Here is a 20,465-nt window from a genome sequence, read left to right on the forward strand (position 1 = left end):
TTATCCAAGAGTTTTAACACAATTTATTTTATGCTTAAATAATCAACTAGATCATCCAGTGTTTCTTGTTTTCATACATATGTAATTAGAGCTATTATCAATGAATGCTGTTTCCATATGAATATAATCAACAAATTAAAGTATTTCACCAAAACCCAAATAAAAATGCCCTTTAAAACACAGCAGCCTTAACAACCTAATATTACACTGCTAGGATGATTACAGATGATTGGCTTACTGAAAGATTCTACATCTTATAGCCAGTACACAATACAGTAATAATTTTACAGCGTGCTGCCAGTCTATTAGCTAATAATTTCTCTTCAGTTCATTTAAAAATATCCCAAACTTGTGCTCCTCAGAGCACCCACCCACTTCTAAAGCTGCAAGCATTACCCCCGTTATAAAGCGAGAACAGATAGCACCCCCCTCCCCGTAATGCAACTACTGTATATGTTATGGGTTTTAGGTCATTTCATTGAAAAATTGGCAACAGCAACAAATATTAGATGAAGGGCTTTGTGTTTACAGATAAAATCTTATTCTTCATGTTGCGGTATAGTGTTTGCAAAACTGGAAAAGATTTAATCAAAATAAGGTGAAACACATGCATCAAAATATTAGTACTCTGAAGAAAAATTTTCACAGAACTACAGAATTCCTCATTTTGGGAATCATTTAAATTTGCAGCAGATTTTAAAGATTTTTTTAAAATCAAGCTAGCGTTTTTGCATATACAAACATTATAATTGCTAATATACAAGAATCTGTGAAGATACACCCAGAATATCCCTGTAGGTGCAGCCATTTGAGACACCTAGCCTGCTCAATGCATTTGCAATATTCTGTTTGTGATCGAAAAGGCAGTGCCTTATCAACATTTATTCTATTTTGTTAGAATTTATACAGTGTTATTTATTTACAGCAAAACTATTGATGTTTAAAAAAGAAACAAATAGTGTTTTATACCCTGACAGTTTGGGTCCGAGAAAAATAAGGCGAGCTGTTGTGGATTTTAGTAATTTTAGTGTCTTTCCATGGTTTAACCATTTCGTCTTCGTACGTCCTCTCTGGCCACAGGAATTTATTTCTTTTGAGATGACATCAAACTGCTTGAAAGAAGCTGTTAACAGCATGGCATCTTGTATATACACTGCATCGGTAACTGCGCACCCTCCAATCCTGTGAATGAACGTGAATTTCCATGCTCTGTAAATTGGCTCATGCTAAATTAATTTTTTTTTGTTTGGTTTTTTTTTTTTTTTTGTTTCTTTTGCATAAAAACCATGCGGTTAATGTGTGGAAGCAGCAAACACACGCACACTTTTATAGGTGAATGTTTAATTCCTGTTGATTTTTCTTCCATGAGTGTCCCTCTGGGATACTGGCAGTAAAAGCACACAGTCCTGTGGAAAGAAAAGATAGCACACATCATTTCAGAACATCTTGTTAGAATCAATTTCATGCCTTTCCCTGACTAAACAAGAAAAGTTCTAGTTGGCATTATGGAATTCTGCAACAGGATAAATCACGCACTTTCTAGGTTGGTAATGACATTAGCTCAGCTCCCAGCATGAAGGAAAATGCAGCTGCAGATGTCTACGTTGCTCGTGAACTGATTTACAAATACATTCGCAACACGCTGCATTTCAGCACCCCAGACAAAGTACCAGCTCGTCAGATGCGACGATGACACAGAACAGGTACTCTCTATAGCGGAAGAAATAGCATCATCTCCAGGAGAGCACTGCTGCTTTCACTGCACGTTTTTGTTTCTTGTTTGCAAGCATCCCCACAGTGGTGGAAAACCTGCACTCTTCAGCCATCCACCTCTGCCGGTTGCTTGGGGAACGTGACCGGGAGAGCCAGAAACGCAGCATCCAGCCTTTGGGAGGCTTGGCGAAGGACAAAGCCAGGAAGAGGAGCAGGCCCATGCATCTCTCCTGCCTGGCTCGTGTGAGTGACACTGAAGAGAGAGGGGGTCCAGCTCCTGCTCTCCAGTCCATCCACAGTCATGCAGCCATGCACGCAGGGACAGCAAGTTTGTTCCGTCTGCTGTACGCCAGCGGTGCCTTGCAGCGAGGAGGCAGGAAGCAGAAACACAGACACACCAGCCAAGGGGAGCTGGAAGATGTGTGCACTCCCCCACGCCTGGGTGCAGGGAAGCCTGTTTGGGAGCACGGCTTGCGCAGTGCCTGTGGGATTCGGGGCTGGCATGGACATGTCTGGTTACTAATCAGGTCACAGGTCCACGCACATTCCCCAGGAGTGCTGGCGCTCTGCTTTGCTAAAACAACCTGTCCTTGCCCACATCTACGGTTGTCATAAATCCATCCTGCTGCTAAGAGCCGCCTATTCACATTGCAGCAGTCACACTGGCTCGCGCAGTGCTGTCCTGCAGAATTGCATGCAAAAGTTCTTGGCTTTTCCTTTCAGTCTATATGGGTTTATTTGCAATGGTGACAAAGATGTTCTTACAGCAAAAATCTAGCTAACATTGTGATTTTTTCAAACATTCAAAGGAAAAGCAACACCTCTGCCTCCCAAACAGGATTTTTTTTTGTCTTTTGTGACTAAGAAACAGGCTGGTTTTCTATCAGAATTCCCTGTCTATGCAAATACACCCACTTCTGCATTCAAATAAAATGTTTTCTATAGACTCTGGACTGGTCTCACAATTACTTAATGCACATTTGGTCATGCTTATCATATCAAAGTTTGGACCACAGTTCAGGGACAAAGTTCCCCCCTGAGCAAAGGCTTATTATCTAAGGAAGACTCTCTCTGAGTTCCTCAGGGGCTCTTGCATGGAAGAGTTGCCTACTGGAAATCACAGGAGAAATGCATCAGCAGTCGTGGGGGCAAGCCACATGAAGCAGATTATTCTATTAGCACATGTGGGAGGGCTCTCAATGAAAGCAGGAATTCAGCAGTCGTGCTAGGTGGACGCAGTAGATGCTTACCAGACGCTGAAAGCACGCCAGTCACCTCGCAGCACTTGCTCCTTAGGACTGAATCCCAAAAGGCCTCAGCTAGATCCCGCACCCTGAGTGCCGCTGCTCTCGGCTGGCACTACTCGCACGCACAGAAAGCCCGTACGGGCAGGCGGCTTCAGAGGCTACCCTACGTTACAGCAGCTGGAAGGGAGCAGTGACTCAGGAGGGACTCTGCTCCTCTCCTCTACCTCCACGTCACTATCCAGCATGTTTTCCAGGTACTGTTTGTCCTGTTCTGAAATCCTACAGTCAATCCTATACCAGAGGTATAGAAAAGGATAGCACATAGACCTGCACTTCATAAACTCTTCCTCTGCCCAATTCCTAAAACCTACCAAAGCTAAAAGTTCTGAGTAGAAAAAAGACACGAACATGGTAAACGTATGCAGCTGAGGCCGTGCCTGACGGACCAGCACTCATAGACACGGGCGGGCCCCTCCCATATTTCCAGGCGCATTTGCTGTGTGACTATAGCTATGTGATCGAGACCAAGCAGCTTCTGACTTCACGGTGCTCCGGCACGCCATTACAGAGCCCCTGCAAGGGTGTCGTCGTCTGTGCATTCGGTTGTAGTTTGGGAAGCCCTTATACTGTCAGCTGCTGTTCTGTTACAGTCGCTAAGGCTGGATTAATCAAATTCACAAGAAACAGTTGGTAAGGACCATTTGCTGGCAAATACTGAGACACTTCACTGGCTCTTACAAGGACTTGCATAACTGCCCTCAGATCACATGCCTGACAGTGGAAGAAGCCTTTCACTCCCAGCAGACTTACTTGTGCGCAGGTCCTTCACTATTTGTGTCTAAGTTGACTCTTAGTAGTAGAAAGCGCCGTGGATTACAAACACTAGACTTTGTAAAACTACCAAAAATCTCACACATGCCTCAGTATTGCTTCGCCTTATGTTCCGAGAAGTAAAGCTCAGTTTCTATTCATCAATTTAAGGTCATTTTCTGTTTACAAAATCAAGAGTCATCTATTCAGCTTCACAGCTCGAAAGCAATGTTAAGGTAGCAGAGGCAAGCCCTTGCGCAGCCCGGGCGCTAGCCCCCACGCTGCACAGCACTGTGCTGGCAAAAGGCTTTAGCAGTGGAAGAAAATTGATCGCACTGACCGTTCAGTGGTCGGCTTTCAGCTTTCATGAGTAACTTTTCTTCTCCACGTGTCTAACTTCTTTCTTCGTCTTAACCTTATAAGCTTCTCCCTGCTTTAAAGGAAAAGTACAAACATTTAACACAGTCTGCAGAGAGCGCTCGTAATTATAAACCTGCTTCCGAAACAGGCTCCACATTTTGCTGTAACAGGATAAGTAAAAAGCAGTTAAATCACATTAACACTTCATTTCAAAGATACACACAGTCTATTTATCCACTCTGCTGAAGTGCAAAAGCACAGGCCTGAAATATCATCTTCGAGTAGAAAACACAGGTCTACAATTTCAGCGTGACCCCTCGGCAGAGCCCCTGCCATCAACTGCAGTGGGATGCAGCGCCACCAAGAAGGAAAATCACCTTTCCCAAACGGCCTTGGGGGTCAGCCGGGACCGGCGGACATTTCCAGCAGCACAGGCCATGGCTGCTGTTATGATGTTTCACAACGTCTGTGCTTTAAAGTGAGCAGGTTAGTAATGGAATTAAGGGAAGAGGAAGAAAGCCAGCAAAAAACACCACCGAAGCAGCGCAGAAGTAAGACCAATGACAGTGACAAGCAGTGCAGGGTTTCAGTGTCTTTAGAACAGCAAATCCCCAAATAAAGTTCATATTTGCTCATTAAACATAGCTCAATAATAATCTAAAAATAAATACTCCAGTAATCACAAGCCTCATTCACATCAGGGAAAGGCATCTGTTTATGTGTGGTTATCGGCAGGACTTACCCCTCGGGTGATCTGCATTGATGTATTTGTAACTATTTGTAGTTTCCAACTAATCTAATCTGGTGCAGCAAATTGAAAATGTTTCCCCTTTGCTGGGCAGGATTTATTTTTTCCCTGAGAAAGGACTTGGAAAGAGGGGATGGAAATATGTTTGTTTCAACTGTCCTGTTTCTGAGTCGTTCGTCCTGCCTTTCGTTTCTTTTTTTAAATTTTATTACCAGAAGATAAAGTGTATTTGTTGTCTTTGTTTCTGAACCTGTTTTCACTCAGACAAAAAATCCATTAACCCCAATGACAACTTTACTGGAGCAAAGACCTCCCAGGGCTGCGCGCTGGGGAACAAGGCATGAGCTCCCCTCCAGAGGAGCTGCCCGTTTCCCCCCCGGTCTCCTTGGGACAGAGGCCAGCTCGAGGCACGGCCTGCCCACACCAGCCCGTGCCCCTGGAGCCCCTCGCAAGAGGGGCTGTGGTGCGCCGGGGCATGACAGGCCTGCCCTTCCCGCCGCCCTGCCTTCTTTTTAAGGGTGCTGAAGCTGGGCAATTTTAATTGCCAGGGACAAAATCCTGTCTTGGTGCTCGCTTGTACAGGATACCATTGCCTGGGTATGTTCACGTTCCCCTGAATCCTGCAAACCCTGGGTCACTAGCACAGGGGTATTACGCAGGTGAGCGAGAGGCTGGTGGGGACCAGACTGCAGCTCATTCTTTTGGGCAGGTGGAAAAGCAGCACGCTACACCTACGGGTGTAAGGCACAAATCCTGCAAGGGCTTAACCGAACCCACAGACATGGCTTATCTTGACGGCACAAAACAGGCCCAGACCTATGGTTTAAGACTGCTGCCTGTTAACAGACCTTAATGCTTCTGTGCCGCCAGAATTCAGCCGGGCCCCCTTGACGCAGCCCTGACCCGCACACAGCACAAAGCGACACCCCTGCCCCCTTACCCAAACGCACAACTTGTCAATAACCGCAAGCACTGCACTTTGCCAAGGCTTCTTGTTAAATGCAAACCTCCAGCCCTTTAGCAGCGCTTTCTAGCAGTCAACACAACCCTCTGCGTCTACTGTTATTTCCTGGTAGGCCCCGTTCCATTACCATTTCACCAACTTTCCTCTCATGGGGGATAACAACGCGTCTTACTACCTTCCGGGTGATCTGTGGGAAGCAATACATGAAACGTATTGGTTTTTTTTTTCCTAGATTCTAAAAGGAGAAAGTATGTTAAAAGAAGTTACTTGAATGCAAAGATTGAGAGCAGTGACGTAATTCGTGATTACTTTTCTCGTGATGATGTTGCCTTCTTCGTCGGTAAACTGTTCCTCTGTTACAGATTCACCAGGAATGTTTTTTGCTTCCTCACCCTAAAGAACGTGTTATAAGATTAGCAATATAGCCTACATTCTGCCAAACCCACACATATTTCCACACCAATCCAAGCAACAAGCAAATGCTAGCTTCAACTTTATGTAACAGTTTGCTTTATGTCACACAAACAGTAGGAACGCCTTGCTCATTTAGCATGCCAATACCTGCGCATTTATTCTACAGAATGTGTCCTTAAAGCCCGTAGTGAGCTTCTAGCCCATTGCTCTCATTAGCTAATTCATGACATGAAGCTTGCTGGGCAACAAATCACCTTGCGGTCAGTCTGAGCCCTATGAGATGGGGATGCAAATTCCTAACGATACAGTCGGACATCCATTAGCTTTTCACAGCTTCTCGGTGCCCAGCACACACAGAAGCATGGTCTAGCACCAAAATAAGGTGGAGGAAATTTGGGATTTAAAAAGACAGCTCTGCCTGTAGCTTGCTAAACACAAGATCTTAAACGCATGCACAAAAGACAAGACTTCTCAGAATTTACAAAATGGAGACACGTATCTTACGTGACGCTTTTCCTGGCATGGCAACGCCTGCCGACCTGCCGAGGAGCCTTGATACCCGGCGCGTGACTTACTGAGATCGGCAGCACCCCAGCCAGCACTTCTTCTAGTACCAGCAACTTATAGGAGCCGCGCAAATACATGCAACAGCAGTTTCCTAACTGCTGTGCTGGTAACTTAATACCACCACAAGAATTACTGCTCAAATAAATGGCATTACTTTAGAGTCTAAGGCTAGCTGGCAGTCATGAATTTATGTTTCAGAAGAACTTTGACAATTTTCCCTCGAAAAGTCGTGTTTCCAAACCTGGGTGCTGAAGCAAGCACTGCATTTGATGCTTCGAAAATGTCCATCATCTGTGCTTATTTATTTCATATAAATAAAACAAATACAATTGTAATGTAGCTGGCCTGCATATGAAAAATTTCCACATGTAAATGAATAATCCTTTAAACAAAGAAACAAAAAAAATCCTTAAAGCTTTTCTTCTCCCCTCACCGTCAACCCACTATGGAAAAAATTGCAACTAGAAAGAGGAAACAGAAAGAAACATTGCATAAAACATGTTATATCAATATTAACAACAAAATTATATTTGAAATGAGATTATTACAGCTCAACATCAAGCCTACATAAAGCTTCCACGTACTAAGCAGCACAGGGCAAATATAATTCCTGTTTACTGGGGTCTGTATGCTACATAGTTGTCCGCATAAGCTCCTGGCACTGCTCTATAATGAACAACTGTAGTGATGCCATGTTTATTTTTTTTAAATCGTTTTCCCTACAAACACATCTTTTTCAGTATGTACATTATAACATCAGGTTTGAACGCTATTTCTAAGCTCTAAACCAAATAAACCTTTCCTTTTGTTTACAAGCCACTTGCGATCTTTTCTATAGCCCAGCTTTTCCATTTTCCTCGCTTCAGAGGGAGTGCAGCAGGCAGAGGCCGGGGGGAGCACTGAAAAGCAGAGCAGAGCACAGCTCCACCGCTGTCCCTGGTCAGCATTTGTCATTATTCAGAAGTGCAGAATTTGTGCTTATTTCATACTGAAAGCTGTATTGAAATCACTGCTCGATAATTAAGTAATTAAAGAGTTCTGGACATGCCTTTTCCCCCATGCTTTCACAGGCTACATATACACTATAGAACTTGTTGAACTTTGATGCTCCAGGAAGCATCATGGAGAGAAGGGCAGGCTCCACAGCCACGCGGGCGTCGCTGTGTAGGGATGTAAGGATGCACCCTGCGACGCACCTGGGCCTGAAAGGACCTAGCTGAGGTCCCCAGGCCCGGGAACAGTGGCACCCCTACAAACAGCCTTCAGATGGGCCCTGGGCTGGGCCCATATAGTTAATTCCCCAGAAGGACTCTGCTGAGGGGTCTCAGGAAGGAGAAATTATGTACCTGCCTAAGCACCAACATCTGGCTACAGGCAGGAGGAGGGAAGTAAGAGGCTGGCCCCCTTGGAGAGCGAGGCCCCAACAACTGCAGCCTTCTCCTTCCTTTCTCTTGAGAGAGAGAGCAGAAATGAGAACGGCACAGGGACTGCGGCTGTAGGGTGGGGGGCGATGACTGGGTAAGAGGTTTTGGGAACTGAAACCTGTGGGGTTTCCTAGCCACAGTGAAACGGGGGGAAATACTGAAATTCTAGATACTTATTACTTTAATCGTAAGCACAGCAGATGGGGAACTAGCCGCACAGTTTCCTTCCTGGCCCCGACCTGTGGGCTCAGAGACTCCCGAGTGGGCTCCTGTGCAGCGCCCTGGGGCACAGGAGGGAACGCTGACCCAGACATCCCTCCCACCCCACGGAGCACAGAGGTATGGAGAGGCTCCCTCTCATGAATAGGATCTCCAAAGCCACTATGATAAAAACCATGAAAAACAGAAATAAAAGAACGTGGCTGGTAGCACGGTCACCAGCCTACCTGGCACGCCAACACTGCTTGCGTGTACTGTTCCTTTGACTCCTCACTGCTGCCATGAGCAAGGTTATTCCCTAAAACAAGTTAGTGAGAATTACTGTGTTCAGCGTTCAGAAAAACTTATTGGTGCACTGAAAGATGTCTCTTGGAAGAAAATGCAGTTTTAAAGGTATGGTGAATTCTGGTTTTTAATTAGCTACATGCTTCTTTAGGCACAGCTTAAGGATAAATGCTGTAAATACTCAGCAGTCAGCAGGCATGAAATGCGGCTTTCACAATTCTTTTGCTGGTGGGTAGTTAAACAAATTGCAGGAGGGCTCACAATTGGCAGGAGGTAGATCTGATTTACTGACATTTCTAATCCTATGCGGTTATAAAGGCGGATGTTTGCTAGGAAAAAAGACCTTACCCACTGGCAGTTTTACTTGTCCCATCTCCAACCAGCTTTGGGTTAGAACGGCACATTAGATGACCTTGTCACCAAAAGCTGTTTTTAAACACAAAGCTGGTGCATCTGCGTCACAGCTAAAGAATAAAATTCTTTCTGCTGCATCATACTTATGTGGGCTTCATTTTGCCCTTGACCAGTCGAAATCACTGTCACAATACCAAGAGCTTTAGAAAGGCAGAGAGAAAACTTAATACCGCGATTACTGGGAGCTCGATTATATCCCTGGGACTAAACCCTACAAAGGCTGCAGTCTGCGAGCCTCAGACCCGGAACATGCCAGGAAGCTTTGCAAAGCAGAGTGCTTTAATGTCACCCTGCTCGCTGGAGTGTAGTCCTGCCAAAACCAGCTGGTATCCTCTCTCTGCTGCTCTCCAGGGCAGAAGAAGCAAAGAGCAGCTTCCTCAAAGCCTTCCGCCAGCTCCACTGATTTTCTTAACAGTTATTTGCAGATTATGGGTGTTCCCAGGGACCTCCAGATAAATGGAGCTATACAGTCAGTGCTGCAGTATTGTGCCAAAGTTCACTGCAGATTTGTCAGAGCTCTGGTTTTCTTTCATGTTTGTTTTGTTACTAGAGGGATAATAGTCCCTTTTATTCCTGCTATACATCTAGTGTTGTTCTAAAAGTGGGGAAAAAAAGGTGCGGCTGGATGTCTCTTACCCAGACAGATAAAAAGGAATTTAAAAGCAGACAGAAATGAGCAAGATGGAAAGATCCTAAATATTTAATTTCGCCAAAGACCAGGGGCAATGCTGCAATGGGAACAGGAGCTGTACAAGTGCTCAGACCTCCTCCCTTACTGGCCTAAGCCACCATCAGGACATAATCCTTTCAGTCTGGAGATCACATTCTTGTAATGCATAAACAGCAGCTGCGCCTCGGTCTCCTTGGGGTCTCCACTGCCTCCGTGGCAGCGGCAGCAGAAACAAACATCTTTCATTAAGGTCATTTTCATTACTGAGTTCTGCCTACTTAGGGAGACCTTGTTAATCAGACGCCATGACTCTCTGCCTGTGCCCGTGCTGAGTCTGTACTTGCCTGTTTGCAGATGCATTGCTAAAGCCACAGGGGAGGAAAAAAACCCAACAAACCAACAGGCCAGACAAGGAGACCTGAAAAGAAATGGTGCTGCAAATGGGGCAGAGTATGGCCCAACACTGGGAGCAGGGTCATAGGTCTGTTGCTTATTGCATGGAGGACAAGATGATGAACAGACCTCATAACAGGACTTGTAGCCTGCGTTTTACTTTACCTCTGTGTTATCTTACTGAGGTCGGCAGCTCTGACCCTGCCGGTCCCCGCCGGGGCACGGGCACTTATGGAGCAGAGCAATTCTGCAGCTCTTCCAGCCTGGCAGGCACTGCAGTGGAGAGGCTGCACCCAGCTGAATACACGAATGGAAATTCTTCCCACGCGCCTTACGTGGGGCACAGGCCCTTAATTCTTCTCACCTACAGGATGGCCACATTTTCACTTTCCGTAAATAAGTTTCCTCTGAATAATAAGATCATGAAAGCTGCTGGTTCTAGTTTTGACTGGCTGCTGCTCAGGCTCCCATGTCACCCTTCCAGTGCAGGCTGAACCAAACCCTCTGCAATCAGTAATGGAGGTTTCATGAGCAAAATGCACGGAAAGAGACCAATAATCTCCAATAAAAATTGGCAAGAAATAATAAAAGTTCAAGATACAAAATGACATCAGATTTGAATAACGTCCACTTAGAAATCTATTTTATTTTCCATTACAAAATTCTACCATAAACCTTTTGGCAAGAATCTTACAAAGCAGTTTTTGCCAAAAATTTGTACCCATGAAAGATTTAACAACCTCTGAAAACGCATGAAAAATTAGACACTGGTTTCTGTCACGACTGAATAAAAGGAGCTTTGGATCAGGCTCTGAATGTGCACATTGTGGCAGCACTCTTATTTTTCCCTTGTGTGCTAATTGCTTGCATTCCTGCGCTCCCATAAAACCCCATTTCTTTTGCAATGCCCCATCCCATCAATCCGCCATGTGAACAGAAGAGGGGAAAGGAAGCAAAAACAAAAACATCTGCACTACCTTGAGGTTAGAATACGATCCTATTACATGTGGAAATAGGCATCAGTCCTTGCTTGTCTGGTTTTATGGGCTCAGCCCTCTGAAGTGCTAAATCCCATGGGAATGTGCTCGAGAGTCCTGAACACTCGACAGGACTCAGCTCTCCGACTGCTGGGAAAATACCTCCGGGGGAGAGAAAAGCCTTTCTCCATATTTGGGCCAGGACAGAGAACTAAGGTAGCAGTTAAACGGAAATAATAGTGTTAGCAATAACGCAGAATGGCACTGAAAGGAAAAACAAGGTGGGAAAGAAGAACAAAGGTAATGAAGCAATTCAGCCCTGACAGTAGCTGTGGAGGCACATAGCAAAGCCTCTTTTCCACAGGACTCAATTTATCCTCAAGGTTTTGGCGTTAGCAAACTTTATCCCTGCAGGCTACGTAAGTACTTCTGTTGCTTTTAATGCAACAGGCAGGCAGTGCTGAATATACGCTACGGTGAACCAACGCAGCTCCCACGTGCAGCTCCGCTCAGCAGAGCCTCCACGCGCACCCTGGTCCCCTCCCCGCTGCTGCTGTTGGCACAGGCTGGCAGAGCAGGCTGACGGCACGGGCACGGCACTGCCATCCAGTTATGACGCCTGCACTCAGGCTTTTCAGATGTTTGAAACCGTTTTTATTCCAGAGAATGCAAAATCAAGAAAGATTGCTAGGGCTGGCTCCTTAAGTAACCCACAACACAAGACAGCACAGGGTAAGTACTGCCACGGCCACGGCCCCAGGCCCCACTGGGGCATTTCATCAGCAGTGTGTGCAGGCTTGCTGCTTGGGGAACGGGAGAATCGGAGGGCAAATGTCCCTACCTGCTACTTTGCATCCCCCCCTTAGCAACTCTCTGGCTAGCCAGGACTGTCAGAAAAACACAGGAGTAGAAGGAGAGCCCAATCCCCCTCTGGCTACTGCTCCGTGCAAGCGATGCCAGCCCCACGCAGTGTGAGCCTCGGGGAGGGGCACCGGGGCTGCGAGGTCGGGCACAGCACCCACTCGCCTGGCACTCAGGCGCTGGCAGGTGAGAGCCTGCTGCTCCCAACTGCTGCCCGGGGCCCTGCCGCAGGAACACGGGAGTTATTTTTACTCTGCGGGCTGAGCGCATTGGTCCGCGCCTCTGAGCGCTATATCCTGAGAGCTCTTCCCCGAACGAGGAGCTGTTCCTGGGCTTGTGTGTGCTCTCGCAGTGACTGCAGTTCACCCAAACTGAACCTGTGCTCCAAGGAATGTGCAGAAATTAAAGTTCAGATCCCTACCAATGTTAAAGCTGTTTGTTTTTCATTTCATACCACCATTTCATGATCAAAATATACCTACTATTGTTCCCACTATGAAACTCACTCAAAGGCCTGATGAGCACTGCTTTGAAAATTGTTCTTGCTCTGTTGTAAGCTTTTCTTGAGATGCAGAATGAGGGATAAAAAAAAGAAGCTATAAATCATTGGAAAACGACAGAATTTTTACATGTATTTTCTTCTCCAGTTCAGATCAGACACGTTCCCAACAGAGCAGGTTCAGCTGCTTCCACTCGCGGCATCTGCACTACCTGCAGGTTACAACACTATGCACGCTGCTTTACCGCTGTTCTGTTAAAAGTTCAACTCCAAATTATACCACCACATTTAGAAACAATTTTCTGTGTCTTTCTCTAAACACAGAAAAAACTTGGAAAGCAAATGAGGGCTGCCTTTTACATACTTTCTCTTTTCTACTCTGACATTTCCTGACTCCAAACCAGTGCACGCTAAAATAGTTCAGACATAAATTGGGTGGGGGACCTCAGCCACAGGCCGGCTACGCAGCCTTTAAAACTTTCAACACACAGATACTTTATGTCTTAACATAAACACTCTTAGAGCATTTGAGGGTCTGTAATCGCCCACAGACCACCTGCCCTGTTTCAAAACAGAAACCGCATTACTACTTCTGACCAGCCGCATCTTATCTGCAGAGGGAATTACTGATGAAGGGTCGTACCCTGACCTGCCCAGGGCCTTTCACGAAAGGCGGCAGGTTCCGCCTGCACGGATGAGGCTTCAGACAAAATATTCACTTCTACTGAGCTCATTTTTGCAATTTCTGCCTTGTCTAAAAGGGGAGCACAACTGGTATACTGAAAAAACTCAGGGTGATGAAGACAGTCAGAAATATCATCCTGCCTTTTCCGAAAGTGTCTGTATCTTGGAGAGACGAGTAGCTGTGCAGGGCAGCCTGTCTGCCATCCACGTTGTACAGGAGGTGCAGTGCCTGTGTGCACGCTCTTCTGCACAAAGCAGGCAAGTAACAGCAATATAGCCACGTGCAAGCGGTGTCACGAATCATTCCTGAAGTAACAATTCTATCTCAGGCAAACTCAGCTAGTGCTGTAATAGCACTACAGTGGCTGGCTGTCTTTTTCACGGCTTGACTACATGATTTGCTAATAATCTAATAAATCCTGCAAGTTACTGAGGGATTAACATAATGGTTTCCGATGCAGAATTGGGTTTTTTATGCTACATGCTGCAGGCAAATAACGCCATACTATACGACCATACCTGAAAATACATGAGGGCAAATGCAATTATTTATATGACTATGCCATTGTTATCAGTATATAAAGTATATTGTGCTGTAAATAAAGGCCATCTGTAAATAAATATACTAAATAAAGCCTAGTGAGGGCAATGCAAAGACTCTTATTAACTTCAGCAGGTTTTAAATCGGGACCACCTGCTGTTTTGAGGAGGTTTTCCAGAATACATTAAGCACTTAAGACCACAAGTTTCAACCAGAGTACACGGCTCAGACTCTCTTATATCCCACTTGTGCATTCCTGCAATTTTTTTAACTTGTAATCTAGAAATTTTTTTAAGAAAATAGGAAAAAAAATTTTAAAATGACACCCATATCTGTCTGGAATTCATTTTGCTCTACATCAGACCAACACACTGCATCTAGCTGTAGTCTTTACGATGCCATGCAAAACAGTGGCAGTGAGGGACACAACATGCCATGCAGCACAGTTGTTTTCCAGCAGAAGACAACCGTAAACCTCTGGGTTAAGCAAGGAAAGGCCACCTAGTATTTGGTTGTAAGTACATACTGCAATGAAAAGCAACTACCAAAGGGGCTTCAGTAGGCCAAAACCGACACTCTGACACAGCAGTCCAAACCCAACGTCCATGCCAACGTTGCCTCAGGAATGCAAATCACAAAATACCTTCAGAATCAACCGCCGTCGGTAAACTCTTGTAGTAATTCTCTGCTCTTCATCTGAGCTCGAATCACTCTCAATCTCACTGTCACTGTCACTATATTCCTAATAAATGCAGTTTTAGTACATTTGAACAGCACATTTGCAAGACAGAACATGCTGATCAGGACTAGGAAAAGAGAACAGAGGTTATGACGGACAGTGTTTTTCCTGTCTCTATTATGTACATAACGACTGGCAGTTTTGCTCTTAAAGCATATGGTGGGAGGAGGCCCTTTTGCTCCTTGGCATGCTGCAGCTTGAGAAGTGTACCAGGTATGGAATATCTCAGCAGCTCTTAAGTCTTAGAAAATGGTATTTGGAATGCATCTGACCTGCAGAATTTCTAAATCTCAGACAGTTGTTAAAAACATTGTGTACAAACAAACCTTGTCATAATTGCTTGCTTTTTCCTCCTCAAAAATTAACATTTCAAACAAATGGTATGGATCGTTTCTGAAGAATGCCTTCCAGAAAGACTGCAGTTGAAATTCTCTTCCTGTTTTTGCAACAGCACGTGGAGTATCTCACTACGAATTGGGTCAGTTTAGTAATTAAACGACTGACTTCAAATGAGATTAGATTAGAAGATATTCTTGAAGAAATATTGACAACATAGTAGAAGCAATTCTTCTTGTCGCTCTAACAAACACTAGTCTGTTATCCATTCGGACTTTGTGACCCTCACGTTTAGAAATCACATTATTTAATGACACCAGTTTATTCAAAGATCATGTCTACAAAATGACTTGTTATTTAGGAGATAAGATTATCACCCTTTACCAATAAAGCAAAAGTAGTGCAAAAAGGACACGTAAGAAAAGTACACGCTTGTTCTTCCCAATCTAGATGGGATATCCGAAAGTAAAGACAACACAAAAATGGATGACAACTTATCTTCTCACTGATGGGAATGCAGAGGGGCAAGTGCAGCACTGTTGCCCACCCTCAGCACGTTCCAGTCTACATCTACCCTTACCCATGCCTTTAAACTGAGCATAATAATATCAGCCCAAGGTCTGTCCCAAAGCTTACCGCCCCTAAAGGAACTCTGCCATCTGCCTTTAAGTGCTTTTGCAGAAGGCTCTTACTCACATTTTTTGAGTATTCCAGTAATTAGTGAACATTAGGAAAGATCTTCACTGCTTCAACTCTGTCACGAACTAATAACAAGATAATAACAATCATATGCTGCATAACTGCTGAGACTGATTATGTTCCCATCTAATAAAAGAACTCTTGGTTGTATAATCGAAATAATAGTTTAAAATGAACTTATTTAAACCTGAATGATTTACTGCAGGCCACCACAGCCAACATTTTTATTACACTACAATAAAAAAAAAAAAGCTGTATCATGTAGAAACAATTCTACTGAAATACCTCGCTTCCTGAAGTTATCATCTCCTCCTATATTATGCCCTGGAAAAGACAATCTCAGCAGAGAGAGGAATGTAGGAGAAACTCTGCAATTCCCTTTTTCAGCCTGGTTCCCTGCTGGCCCTGTGGCCTATTCCGTGGCAACTGTCCCTCTCTGGGGTGTGAGATGCATGCAGCTACGGGGCTATAAGCCATTCTTTGCTCACTTCAGTGTCACAAAGAGTGGAAACCAGTGGCATCACCTTACTGGAAACAGATGGAGGACAGCTGAGCTGTTTGGCACTGTTTGCACAGGTGGTAGTTCAGGGCAGGAAAGGGGCCTGTTCCCCAGCGATGCAGGACAGCAGTCCCAGAAGCTGCTCTAACCTCTTCCAGGGCTCAGGGCCAGGCAGGCAGAGGATTACAGAGCCCTGCTTGGCTCCCCTGCCTGCCCAGACTCCACCTCATTCTATATTCACAGTGCAGAATATAAATTTCCACCAACCTATACTTTTCTTAATTTACCAGTAAATAGAAAAGGCCTAAAAAAGGATTAAAAACACCCAACCGTCACAAAAAACATTACAAGTCTTACAAAAAATTATGTCAAGCAATATGTCAGGCAACGGGGACTCCTCACACAGTTAATAATTACAGGACATACTGTACCTTCTGTTCAGACATTACTGCTCCCTCCTCCTCTTGGATGCCTGTTCTTGGCTTGCCATCCTCAGAAGTACTCCAGCTCATCTTCTTCACACTGACAGGCACAGATGTTTTGCTGCCTTCTGTTGTTGGCTTGCTAGTCTCTTCCAAAGATTTCTGATACGGTGTTGATGATAATGTTTGCTCATCAGTACCAACTGAAATCTGGGGCTTTGTTTTCAGGGCTTCTTTGTCACTCTGTTTTCCCACATCATTTAAAGACTCCTGGATGTAGGATTTAATTTTCACCTCTGCTGTGGATTCAGATAGGGTTCCATTTGTTTCTGGCTTCCCTGCTTCTCCTTTGACATATGAGGTAACAGAATCCCTACATTGGTCCGAGCTACAAGAAAAAGAAAAAAAGAATAGACAGCCATTCAGTGCTTACATCACATGCAGAAAGGCAAAGCACCGAGCTTCTTAGTGAGCCTTTATTCATAGCGCATGTTTCAGACACAGTAAAATTTTAAATTCAGTTGCAAACATCAATCTATTTAATAGCCTTGTCTTCTGAATCACTGTATCTTTTCAGAAGCAACGAGAATATGGTGAACACTGGAAACAAGGCCAAATGTCAGGTGAATACCTTTCCTTTTGTGAGGGGGAAGGAAAAAGAGAAAGAAAAATACACAAAACCTGCCATTTCCCTTGTATAATCACTAGATAAATCCCCGAGGCACTAATTCCTTAACCTGCTCTCTAACCAAGGAGGTGACGAAAGTATCTGTTGCCGTGCAATTACCAGTAATGACCAAATAATTAATGTTATTTTTCCCACAAAGTACAATATCTGTACTCCAGATAAGTCATGCCTTTTAAAAAATACTGGTATCTGAAAATAAATCTTTAGACAGCACAGAGTTTCAATAATACACAAAGCCAAAGGCAAGGGAAGTTACTACAAGATAGAAAGCAGACCAAAATTTTGCCACAGAATACTTACGGACAGGTTTACCCTGCACTTCTCATGCACTGTTTTCTTCTCTTGCATTTTTGCTTGCTTTCAGATAAGCGCTACAACTGTATACATACAAATACTACAGCTACTACAGCTGGCAAAACTCTTACAAAAGGTAGCAAATTGAATTAATCTAGTTAGAAATGGATATGTTGTTTTCTTAAGCAATCTCTTTTATTCCTAGAAATGATCTATTTTATTATTTTAACACTATAAAATGCAGAATAACAATTCTTGCTTAAGGGAACAGAAATCACATCAGCACTAGATCAAGTGCTTTACAGTCTTGAAAGACAATCAGTTTGCTGAAATCAATGGCCAAATTCTCACTTCGGTAAGAATCTAATGTCACTTGGAACCTTAAAGCATCCTGAGTCAAAGCTACAGAGCATGTAAACTGCTGACAGACAAATGATCACTCTGCAGATAATCATTCTCTGCTGATTTACAGCTCATGCAGACCTGGCTCCTTCAATTAGTAATCAAGGGAGCAACCTTCAAAACAAAGGCAGGCAGGAGCTCTTCACTCAGCGGGTACCAGTAAGGCTGAACACGCCAACACATATTGTGAATGCTGAAAGCTGAAGTAGGTCCAAGGGGAGGCAGGAAAAGCTCATGCAAGAGAAATGTGTTGAGGATAAATATGTAGAAAGCATCCATCTCAGCAGGTCGTTATGCTGAAAGCAAGTGGAGCCTGGGAGAGTACTGGAGGAAAACAGTGTATATGTCCACTCTCCTCCTTCCTCTGCAGTCACTGCTGGGAGGAAACATTTGGGACTAGACGGACTTGGCATCACCGTTCCTACCTTCTTAGGCCTTGTTACTCATCTCTTTAAAAGCCTACTAAATCAGCATGACATAGCACACTTGAAGTAAGTGTTATAAAAGCAGTGACAATTTAAAAATTAGCTTATGGAAAAAGTAATGACTATCTGAGGGAAGGCAAAGAGATACAATGAAAAGGATGACTCCTAAAAAGGTACTCAAGAAATAAAAGTAATGTAGTATCCTGGTTGCAGATAATGTACATTTTATAGTCTTCAATTCTAGATACATCTATGTATGCCTTAGAGTAATTAAAAATGGAAATAGACAAGACAAAGAACATGAAAAGTAATATTATCCACTAAACATAATATAAACTAATTCTGAAATATTGATATTAAAAATGAAACCTGATAAATATTGTGCTGGGTTTGGCTGGGATAGAGTTAATTTTCTTCAGAGTAGCTAGCATGGGGCTACGTTTTGGATTTGTGCTGGAAACAGTACTGATAATACAGGGGTGTTTTTGTTATTGCTGAGCAGTGCTTACACAGTTAAGGCCTTTTCTGCTTCTCACACCACCCCCCCAGCGAGTAGACTGGGAGTGCAGAAGAAGCTGGGAGGAGACACAGCCGGAATAGCTGACCCCGAGTGACCAAAAGGATATCCCATACCATACGACACCATGCTCAGCATATAAAGCTGGGGGAAGAAGAAGGGAGGGAGGGACATTGAGAGTGATGCCGTTTGTCTTCAAAAGTAACCATTACATGGGATGGAGCCCTGCTTTCCTCGAGATGGTTGAATACCTGTCTGCCAACAGGAAGCAGTGAATGAATTCCTTGTTTTGCTTTGCTTGTGTGCACAGCTTTTGCTTGACCTATTAAACTGTCTTTACCTCAACCCATGAGTTTTCTCTTTTTTACTCTTCTGATTCTGTCCCTATTCCTCTGTGGGGAGGAGTGAGCGAGCAGCTGTGTGGTACTTAGTTGCTAGCTAGGGTTAAACCACAACTAATTTACATTTTAAAAAGACAAATATGTCTGAGGGGAAACTGAGTCAAATATTACTTTTTCTTTCAAATACATACATATATATATATATATATATACACATGCATATATACATACTTCCATAGAATAACAGCCTCAGCACTCCTCCTGGAGGTAAAAGCAGCATGAGAAGGCTTGCTTACACATATACTGTTATAGAAAGATGCTCACCTATCATCCAAGCGATCTAGCAGGCTACCACCTATTCTGCGTCCCGACGTCAGTGGCTCAGTGACACTTGACGAGTCAGTCTGCCAACCTGTAATTGAAGACATTTCGTGTTCTGCTTGTTGAACACCTTTAAGAATTGACCATACTCTTTCTTCTGTCATCTCCTCAGACTCAGCTCCTTCTTCCAGGTGAATGTCCTCAAACAGAGACTTAAGCTTTTCTTCTGTCATCTCCTCATCAGTACCAGACTTTCTTCTCTCAGGCTGTTCAGTCCTTACTCCTGTTTTACTAGTCTCTTCACTCTGCCTTTGTTTAGCATCTTTTGATATCCCGCCATAACTACCAAGATACCGCGGAAAATCCTTAAGGTCCACTTCCTCCAACTGGCTCTTGCCTATGGAAATATCTTTAGGCGTTCCTTCTCTAGGCACTGAGAAATCGAGTTTGCTGTCGTCCAGTGAAGTGTCTTCTTCAGTCACCACTGGCGGTGCTGCTGCTGTACCATCTACTTGTCCCTGGGAGGTCACTAACACGTCACTCAGTCTACTGGGAGTTCTAAGGGGTGACTCTAGGCTAGAGGTGTCGCTAAAGAAATCGTCCTGATGGAAAGGGGTGGGCGGCACGAAGCGCAACCCAGTGGGAGTTTCCAGTTCCACTTGAATGGAGGGATAACCTAAGGAAGACAGCACATTTGGACTGACTGGGATGAAGCATGGAGCAACAAATAAGCAAGTGTCAAATGATTCATGAGTTACATAAAGTATGAAACGTATGAGGAGGTGCAGGTGATAAGAACAAATGCAATTCTCATAGATTTCTCTACTTTGTCTTAAATAGATGGAACAAAAAATGAGTACTGCCAGTGAATAGTACAGTGAAGCCAGTACTTTTGACTATTTTATAAATAGTCTATAAAGATTTCAGCAATTGTTTTTGCAGCCATTTTAACATTTTCAAGCTATAGCAGATTGTCTTATGAGCATGCAATA

General features: G+C 44.1%; 1 protein-coding gene across 2 annotated transcripts in view; it reads right to left on the reverse strand.

The window, feature by feature from the left end:
• The window catches only part of ANK3 (ankyrin 3), a 303,571-nt gene continuing 283,106 nt past the window's right edge, over positions 1–20,465 (reverse strand). The window contains exons 40-46 of one of the 2 annotated variants that reach the window (XM_086752005.1): positions 19,477–20,149; positions 16,495–16,873; positions 14,434–14,532; positions 6,152–6,235; positions 5,970–6,029; positions 4,111–4,203; positions 1–1,406 (exon numbers count right to left, since the gene is read on the reverse strand). In XM_086752005.1, coding sequence (XP_086608131.1) covers positions 4,135–4,203; positions 5,970–6,029; positions 6,152–6,235; positions 14,434–14,532; positions 16,495–16,873; positions 19,477–20,149 — 1,364 coding nt within the window. In that variant the 3' untranslated portion in view covers positions 1–1,406; positions 4,111–4,134. The remainder of the gene's footprint in view (positions 1,407–4,110; positions 4,204–5,969; positions 6,030–6,151; positions 6,236–14,433; positions 14,533–16,494; positions 16,874–19,476; positions 20,150–20,465) is intronic. The other variant, XM_086752006.1, reaches the window with a different exon arrangement.

Source organism: Chlamydotis macqueenii, chromosome 7 (genome assembly GCF_036417535.1).
Source record: "Chlamydotis macqueenii isolate bChlMac1 chromosome 7, bChlMac1.mat, whole genome shotgun sequence".
NCBI lineage: Eukaryota > Metazoa > Chordata > Aves > Otidiformes > Otididae > Chlamydotis > Chlamydotis macqueenii.